The 9434-nt window shown below is 44.9% G+C and overlaps 1 protein-coding gene across 7 annotated transcripts; it reads right to left on the bottom strand.

Annotated features, from left to right (window-relative positions):
- Positions 1–213: 213 nt before the first annotated feature.
- On the bottom strand, positions 214–5779 carry LOC115150517 (cyclic AMP-dependent transcription factor ATF-7). 7 transcript variants are annotated; one of them, XM_029693915.1, is made up of 13 exons: positions 5722–5779; positions 4732–4793; positions 4500–4596; positions 3965–4092; positions 3719–3865; positions 3114–3274; positions 2937–3030; positions 2667–2786; positions 2252–2422; positions 1545–1604; positions 1180–1368; positions 764–869; positions 214–531 (listed from the first exon to the last, which is right to left on the bottom strand). In XM_029693915.1, the coding sequence occupies exons 2-13, from the start codon at positions 4777–4779 to the stop codon at positions 299–301; spliced, it is 1554 nt and encodes a 517-aa protein (XP_029549775.1). In that variant the 5' UTR covers positions 4780–4793; positions 5722–5779; the 3' UTR covers positions 214–298. The 7 variants fall into 7 exon arrangements, with proteins under 7 accessions (XP_029549775.1, XP_029549774.1, XP_029549772.1 ...); XM_029693914.1 differs by having other exon boundaries at positions 3707–3865; XM_029693912.1 differs by having other exon boundaries at positions 3719–3877.
- Positions 5780–9434: the final 3655 nt, after the last annotated feature.

Below are 9434 nucleotides of genomic sequence, written 5' to 3' on the forward strand. Positions count from 1 at the left end.
CCAACTTCAACTGTACACAGTGACAGTGCATCCAAGTTAGGATCAATCAGAAAATGGGCCCAAGAGGCAGGACTACTCAGTCTGTTCAGTGATTATCATTGGCTGTGAGGCCATCAGTGTGTCCAAGGTCATAGAGCGTAGGATGGAGATAGATGGGGAGGGGAGTGAGAAGTACTATCAACAGGTGGAATTTCAGATTTCAAATCAGGTCTCTTTCAATCTCTTGCACACCTCATTGTGCCAGTCCAGCCTCGTAAAGCCCAATGTAGAGTTCTTACTGGCTCCCTGCGCCTGCTCATCATCTGGGGGCGGACTGCGGCTGTGTGGCCATGAGGGCCCCTCCCTGCTGGGCCGCCCCCATGCCGGCCAGGACCGACATGGCTACTGCCTCAGCCGCGCGGACGCTCAGCCCGTTGACGGTGATGGCCCCAGGGCTGGGGGCAAGGGGCGAAGGCCTGTGCTGGATAACCGGGGCTGGGGAGCCCACAGGCTCAGAGGGGGGGTCCCTGGAGCTCTCCTCTACTCCTGCAGCTACAGACAGAGAGAGAAACATTCACCCTTAAAGAGAGGTGAGAGGCAAGCAATAGATTAGATGGATGAGTTGGAGGTTGATCCTGGATTGATGGATCGGTAGGTAGGTAGGTAGATGTACAGGTTGATGGAAAGGGGACAGATATATTAGAGCCTAAATTAACAATTAGACAGAGTGAATGAAAGACTTGTGTGATTGATAGAGCTTTCATGCATGGTTTGTCTTTATTACCTATGTAGGCAGACTTCTTCTGCATGGCAGTGACAGGGCAGTCTTTGTGGGCCAGCAGCAGCTGTTTCAGTTGGGTCACCTCGTTCCTCAGCAGACCTACTTCATTCTGATAGAAACAGAACACATCACACAAGACAATGTACACACAAAGTTGTTTTCTCAACCACTGACAAGCATACAATAAAACCGCATGGGCAGGAGAATAATAATAGGGATCCTACCAGTATAATACAATCCCAGACGGGTTCATTGTTTTAATTTGTAAGTCGCTCTGGATAAGAGCGTCTGCTAAATGACTTAAATGTAAATGTTAAGTTTGCCTTTCTCTGCTGTTGTAATAGCCCAGTTACCGTCTATTGTAACTGACTATAATAGACAGTCTAGGTCCAGTTACGGTTGTAGGGCGGTAGACTCACGGTCAAAGAAACATTCATGGTAGCCAGGTCCTCTGCCTTCCTCTCCAGAGAGCCGACCCACACCTTGCGTTTCTGTCGGCAGCGAGAAGCCGCCGCCCTGTTCCTCTCCAGGAAGCGCTGCCTCCTCTCGTCTGGGTCGATCTCCGCACCCCGCCGCCTCCTACCACCCGTGGGTTGGGCTGGGGACACCTGGGGAAGACGGGAGGGGAAGGTGTTATACACTCTGGACTGGGTGTGTATGTATGAGAGAATGAGAAAGAATGCCAGAGTGCACAAGAGTGTGAGCTTGTGTGTGTGTGTGTGTGTGTGTGTAAAAGTGCATTTGTATGTGTATTTTAAAGTGTTTCCATGTATACGCCTCTCACCATCATGTCCTCTGAATGTAGACTATACCCAAATGGAGAGGAGGAGCCACTGCTGGTTTGCTGTGTGAGTATATGTAAATCATATAGGCATGAGAGTGTGCCTGTGCATATTTTAACTTACTGTTTGTGCACAAAAGTTTGGCAAATTCATGCAAGCGACATGAGATCTAAGAACTAGACCCACAATTTTATATTCCATTTTGTTGGACTCGAGTGATACCTTTCCATGTGCGGGCTACACAGACGTATCGCTGAAGCCCAAACAAATGGAATATAACGTTGTGGATAAAGTTTGGAATGACAATTTCATGGGTACAACATCTAAAGACCTGCATCACTATACTGAGAGCATTGCAGTTTTAAAAAGGAAGTATTTGGGTGTTTTTGGAACCTTTATTGTTGTCCATATCTCTTATCAATACCTTTAGTTGCCAGCATATTTAATCTACAAAACATGTTTTGTAACAACTTTTGGTTTGTTCAGTGTCCTTTCTAGTATTTTGATCATTTCTGGAGGTTCAGTCTGTCATTGCCACTAGCCCCCTTTAGGCTTTTCAGAGGTGACTCCTCACATCAGTTCTAGTATAAACTCCCCTCTAGTGACTGGGCTGCAGCCCTAACAGAGTGTAACAACCAGGGAGAACAGAAGCATTTAGCAGATTCCACTTGACCCTTAGGTATTGTGTGTGTCAGTATGTGTGTGTTACCTGTGGTTGTGCGGGAGAGGGGGTGTCAGAGTGCTGTGAGGGCTGCTGGCTCTGCTCATGTCTCTGGGGGACAGTGGGGCTGGAACCTGCCCCTCCTGGGCCCTCTCCAGCCCCGTTCTGAGCCCCCGGGCCATGCTGCTGCTGTTGTTGGGTCAGCGCTGCCTTCAGCCTCTACAGAGAATGGTAGGGATGGGGACACACATAAATGTCATACAGACATCAACAACCTGTCTTCCTAGGGTTGTAAATCTACTGGTAATATACCAAAATGACCACAAGTTTCAGTAACTTTGGTAATAAACAGTTACCGTTAACATTGCCTCCCTTTGCCTTCCACGGGAATGGGTTGGCCCACTGATATTTGTTTCTTAACTGTGTGTGTGTGTGTGTCCCAGCCGGTGCATGCGTCTCTCACCATCTTGGCCTCTGAGTGTAGACTATACCCAGATGGGGAGGAGGAGCCACTGCTGGTCCCACCAACCGGAGGGCCTGGGATCCCAGGGATGTTGGGCACCATATTAAACGGCCTCGCCAGCTACAAATTACACAGGAAGGGACAAAATAAGAGAAGACAAAATAACACCTACCAATGACCTGGCATTATCAAGATGTTCATTAGACATTACTACTTTCACTCACAATGCTGATGTAAAAAGGGCATTATAAATAAATGTGATTCACTCACAGATATGACTGAGGTCATATTTGGGCTGGGGAGGAGAGGGACCGTCTGCCCGTTGGGGAGATGCATTACCAGCGGGAAGGAACCTGTCGGAGAGCTGAGAACAGATAGATTGATTAGTATAAATTAAATAGACAGAGAGAACACAAACAAAGAGAGATGTTGGCAGATTAGACTCACCCCAGTTGTCTGTTGGAGGGCGGGGTTTGTGTGATGACAGAGGTTGGCGAGGGCAGAGTCGGGTGCAGGGGGTCGTAAACAAGGTGAATGGGAAGGGACCCTGGGCGTACAATAGTTGGCGTGGGGGCAGAGCTCACCACCGGCTGTGGAGGAGGAGTCTCCTGTCAACACAAATCACATCCAGTCAGACAGAAGCTGCGTTTGCACAGACAGCCCAATTCTGATCTTTTTTCCACTAATTGGTCTTTTGACCAATCACATCAGATTTTTTTCAGAGCTGAACTAATTGGTCAAAAGACCACTTAGTTAAAAAAAGATCAGAATTGTAAATACAGCCTGAGAGAAACTCAGGTGGGAGTTGGACACTATAGGCCGCGGAGGTGAACCCACTAAGAGGCCCACTAAGTTTCAACTTTTTTCTGACATCTTTACTTGCCTCACAACTAAGTGATTCATTTGCAGCCTATTTTTGACCACCACTGTTCCCTTCGCTCTCTCACCCAAATTACCATGCAAACTTGACAAGAGGAAAGCACACACAACGATTAATCTGTTCAACCATACACCCCGTTCACCTGGCCCCCAGGTTGTACCTTTCCTCTCACCATTGGCTCTTTGCTGCTGTCCGACATGCTGGAGGTGGAGTCAGGACTGCCTGGGGGGGAGGAGTCAACCTCCAGAGGCCCCTCATCCTCCTCTTTCACCCCAGAGGGGGTCTGTAGGGGTGGGGCCGGAAGCTGGGGGGCTGTGAGCTGTGTGGGGACCAACAACCAGACACACAACATTTATTAGTCGGTCAAACTACCAGTGTTTAAAAACCGAACCCATCATAGCCCCTCCACAATCCTCACCGGGTTTTTGTTCCTTTGGTCATCCTCATGGGCCTTCCGGAACTCCTGCTCGAAGGAGCTGGCCAGCTCGTTGAACAGACCCACCTCCTCACAGTTCTTCAGGAAGCGGGTGGGTGTGGGGGTCTGGTCTGGTGAGAGAGAGAGGGGGGGGGGGGAGAGAAATTGGCAACTTCCGGATGTTGCACACCGCGTTCAGCCAATCAGGTGGCAGCAGTCTTGTTTACTCCTGTCTGCAACATCAGGAAGTAGCATTAGCCAGTCTAGCATGGTGGTAGAACCATTAAAGCAAGTTAAGGAGGAAGCCGATGCCTTTGCAGCCTGAATGGAGGATGTTTTTTGGGGGAAACGAGTGTATAGCTGACTGGGCTGACACCAAGATGTAGTACGACATCAGGGAGAACTACGCCCTCTAGGGGTCTTGGTGCTAGTCCACACAGGGTGGTGTTTGTTTAATAGCTAGTCAAAAATATGTTCTATCATATAATTTCTTTATACAGTATAATTGAGAAATGCTGGGAACGCTAAAGGCAAGTACCTGCAATGATGACGGAGTCAGTTCTGGCAGGACCAAATTTCAGGGTCATCTCATGCTTGTGTTTGTGGACTGATAGATGGTCTTCATTAGTAAATCTCTGTGCACAAAGATAACACAAGACACAGGTGAAAGATATCAGATGGCTCCTGAAATCCAAGATATGTAAAGAGGTGAAAGAGTGGGGGGAAAAGAGAATGAGGGATGAAGAGAAAACGAGGGAAAGAGACCTTACCTGGCCACAGCCTGGGGCGGTGCACACAAAAGGTCGATCGTCCCCCATCTCACACAAAGAGCCTGCAATAAAGAGGTATGGGAAAGGAAGAGAATGGAAATGTGTAAGAAGCAGACAGAGTAACACCTAGGTAATAAAGAAAAACGGGCTGCATTGGACAAATTAGGGTTAAAAGATATATTCACATAAATAATGTTCATTACTTCCAATTAAAGTACTGTTTACATTACATAACACAAAGCCATTTATTGTTCTAGTATCAAACAAAGGTAGCTAATAATGGTGACACGTTAATTTTCTTGGTGCAAAAAGTTAAATACATAACGTTAACTAGCTATCTAATAGTAAAATACGCCTACTGGTTAGCTGTCCTAGGTAAATGGCCTCCTTTCGGCTAACTGTCAACAAACAGCGCAGTCTCAGCACAGAAACTAGCTAACAGACACTGCTAGCAAGGTAACGAACTAGCTAGCTAGCCATCTTGCCCCTTCCTTGTTAGCTAGCTAGCCATGGGCCAATGATTACAACAGCACTTTAAGTTAACGTTAGGTATAGCTAGCTAGTTAGCAAGATAATGTCAGACAGGATGAAGAACGGACCTCGCTATTCAACATCTGACAGGCCATTAGCATTATCACCAGATGGTTTGGTACAGACAGTACAGCAGACCATCAGCCACCATTGGCAATCACGGCCGAGCGAATTTAAAGGGCTTCTTGCGGTCGCTGTTATTGCGAAGCTAGTTTATTGATTTTTTTCAGCTAACTTGCTAACGCCTTGCCATAAAGGATAACGTTACTTACTGTACACAACACCCAGTCACACAGGCTAGCTAGCTGGCTAGGGCACTGACACAATTTGAGGCGCGTCAAATAAGTATTTCAGAATGGTGAAGGTAAATGTGACAGACGGTCAACTGTTCCACGACAAAGTATTTTCGGTAACATCTTGATATCTGAACACGAGCAAGTCTAATGTTTACAAACTCACCCAACGTCCCTGGCTAGCTACCGCTCCGCTGCTGGATATCCGCTGCGGTGAAATAGCGCGAGAAGTGAAAATATTCAATTTCTTACGTAACAGGATGGCTGAAAAAATCTAATATTACAAACATGAGGCTCCTCTAATTCCCCCCCCCCCAAAAAAAAACTGAGACCTGCAATTGTTTTTTCATGACACTTACAATATGTTATATTTAGATGAATGTTTGATGTAAGTGTAAAGTACACATCATGGTATATATGATGGCAGAATATTTTCTACCTGTGGAAAATTGCAATCCCTATGGTATCCATGCAACAGATGGCATCAAATCTGTCAAAAATCCTAACTACTTTATTTCTACACTCAAGTCACATACCATATTTTAGATCCTAAGCAACCAGTCAAGACCATGTGAGAACAAGCCTCTCTCTAATGAGGATTTTCAAGATCCAAAGAATGACATGACAGTGTCAACTCACTGCCTTGTCATTTGTTGGTGATTGAACCAGTTTGACCTTTAGCCAGAGCAAGGTCAAACGAAACACAATACCTTGCTGTTGTTAAAGCTTATAGAAACAATTTAAAATCAACAAAAATAGGGGATCACAATGTATGACCAATACTTGTTAAAAAAAAACTTTGACCCAAAACAGTAAATAAAACATCCCCAAAGACAACCATGTAATAACGGTTTCCTCCTAAGCCAATGTCACAGATCGTAGAGTCCAAGGTACGCATCCCAAGTGGCACCCTATAGAATAGAATTACTTTATTTTTCCCCAGAGGGAAATTCAGTTGTGGCAAGTCAGATAAGAGAAAGATACTCTGTAGCAACAATATTCACATGACAGATAAATTAAATGTCACATGCTTCGTAAACAGGTGCAGACTAACAGTAAAATGCTTACTTACGGGCCTTCCCCAAAAATCCGGAGAAAAAGAGAAATAGAAAAATATCACAAGGAATAAATACACAATGGGTAACAACTTGGCTATATACAGTCGTGGCCAAAAGTTGAGAATGACACAAATATTAATTTCCACAAAGTTTGCTGCTTCAGCGTCTTTAGATATTTTTGTCAGATCTCACTACGGAATACTGAAGTATAATTACAAGCATTTCATATGTGTCAAAGGCTTTTATTGACAATTACATGAAGTTGATGCAAAGAGTCAATATTTGCAGTGTTGACCCTTCTTTTTCAAGACCACTGCAATCCGCCCTGGCATGCTATCAATTAACTTCTGGGCCACATTCTGACTGATGGCAGACCATTCTTGCATAATCAATGCTTGGAGTTTATCAGAATTTGTGGGGTTTTGTTTGTCCACCCGCCTCTTGAGGATTAACCACAAGTTCTCAATGGGATTACGGTCTGGGGAGTTTCCTGGCCATGGACCCAAAATATAGATTTTTTGTTCCCCGAGCCACTTAGTTATCACTTTTGCCTTATGGCAAGGTGCTCCATCATGCTGGAAAAGGGATTGTTCGTCACCAAACTGTTCATGGATGGTTGGGAGAAGTTGTTCTCGGAGGATGTGTTGGTACCATTCTTTATTCAGGGCTGTGTTCTTAGGCAAAATTGTGAGTGAGAAACAATCCCACACATGAATGGTCTCAGGATGCTTTACTGTTGGCATGACACAGGACTGATGGTAGCGCTCACCTTGTCTTCTCCGGACAAGCTTTTTTCCGGATGCCCCAAACAATCGGAAAGGGGATTCATCAGAGAAAATGACTTTACCCCAGTTCTCAACAGTCCAATCCTTGTACCTTATGCAGAATATCAGTCTGTCCCTGATGTTTTTCCTGGAGAGAAGTCGCTTCTTTTCTGCCCTTCTTGACACCAGACCATCATCCAAAAGTCTTCGCCTCACTGTGCGTGCAGATGCACTCACACCTGCCTGCTGCCATTCCTGAGCAAGCTCTGTACTGGTGGTGCCCCGATCCCGCAGCTGAATCAACTTTAGGAGACCGTCCTGGCGCTTGCTGGACTTTCTTGGGCGCCCTGAAGCCTTCTTCACAACAATTGAACCGCTCTCCTTGAAGTTCTTGATGATCCTATAAATGGTTGAAGAACAATGATTCCAAGCACCGCCCTCCTTTTGAAGCTTTCAGTCTGTTATTCGAACTCAATCAGCATGACAAAATGATCTCCAGCCTTGTCCTCGTCAACACTCACAGCTGTGTTAACGAGAGAATCACTGACATGATGTCAACTGGTCCTTTTGTGGCAGGGCTGAAATGCAGTGGAAATGTTTTTGGGGGATTCAGTTAATTTGCATGGCAAAGAGGGACTTTGCAATTAATTTCAATTCATCTGATCACTCTTCATAACATTCTGGAGTATATGCAAATTGCCATCATACAAACTGAGGCAGCAGACTATGTGAAAATTTATATTTGGGTCATTCTCAAAACTTTTGGCCACAACTGTACACGGGGTACCAGTACTGCGTCAATGTGCAGGGGTACTAGGTAATTGAGGTAGATAGGTACATATAGGTAAGCTTAAAGTGACTACGCAACAGGATAAACAGTAGCAGCAGTATATGTATAGTCAAAAGAGTTAGTGCAAAAGGGGCAATGCAGTTAAATAGTCCAGATAGCTATTGGTTAACTAACTATTTAGCAGTCTTATGGCTTGGGGGTAGAAGCTGTTCAGGGTCCTGTTGGTTTGGTGCATAAGTGCCACTTGCTGTGTGGTAGCAGAGAGAACAGTATGACTTGGGTAGCTGGAGTCATTTAAAATTTTTAGGGCCTTCCTCTGACACCGCCTGGTATAGGGGTCCTGGATGGCAGGGAGCTCAGCCCCAGTGATGTACAAGATACAAATACATGGTATATAGAAGATAAACATAACTCACAATGTAATATTTTGAAAGCCACCCTGATGCCAGTACAAAACTGTTAGCGGCACTTGATTTTGATAGGTTAAGACCTGAGTCTGCAACATGATGGCACAGTGTGCAGTTGGAAATTTGGGATGCATATCAAGCAAGATGGATATTTATGGACTGCACTCATGCAATGACAAAACAATTATATTGCCCCACTATATAGTTTGATTCAATAAATACAATGCAAAGTGTTTATTCACATACATGTTCACGTTTGAAATGATACAACATTCCTGCTTCCACCACCATTGGGCTTGCTTCACACCTTTTTATAGGAGCTGTCATGTTATTGGAGCAGCGTATTCAATTATCAGCATTGTCATGTGAGACTCAAAACATGCGTACACACAAGGTCTACAAATAGCCTCAATATGACAGACCAAATAATACTTATTTCTTAGAGGTTAGAGGACCTTGTATGCTTTCTGGTTGTTATAAGCTTTTGGAAACTCATGACTGATACACAAAACACCATCACGGCCCATAATTCTATTTCATGTGAACAACAAGTTCAATGGGATTAGGAGCGCCACGCATTTCTGCCTTCCCACTAAACCTGCCCTGCTCAAAATTAAAGTGTATTTATGTTACTTTTACATTGCAGAGAAGGAAAAGCTCAACACTGAGAAGGCACTAGAATTTTGGTTTGGCCTGAAACATTTATTTGGACATGAAGAAAGGAGACTGTCAAAGTATAACTGGTGGAGAGACACATACACTTAACACAGATGTCCGGGACAAGACCACAGAGCACCGCACACAAAACATTTAGAAATACACAGACGGCAAAATCATTGCAAGCACAGGACACAGAATCA

The sequence above is a fragment of the Salmo trutta genome, chromosome 16 (genome assembly GCF_901001165.1).
Source record: "Salmo trutta chromosome 16, fSalTru1.1, whole genome shotgun sequence".
Classification (NCBI taxonomy): Eukaryota; Metazoa; Chordata; class Actinopteri; order Salmoniformes; family Salmonidae; genus Salmo; species Salmo trutta.

What these genes read in the sequence shown, in the direction of transcription:
- LOC115150517 (XM_029693910.1), bottom strand. Translation starts at nt 4,779, where the DNA reads ATGGGGGACGATCGACCTTTTGTGTGCACCGCCCCAGGCTGTGGCCAG. An exon ending in ATATGACCTCAGTCATATCT is followed by an intron (nt 2,787 to 2,936) that starts GTGAGTGAATCA and finishes TGTAATTTGTAG; the next exon opens with CTGGCGAGGCCGTTTAATAT. An exon ending in CCATGAATGTTTCTTTGACC is followed by an intron (nt 870 to 1,179) that starts GTGAGTCTACCG and finishes TGTTTCTATCAG; the next exon opens with AATGAAGTAGGTCTGCTGAG.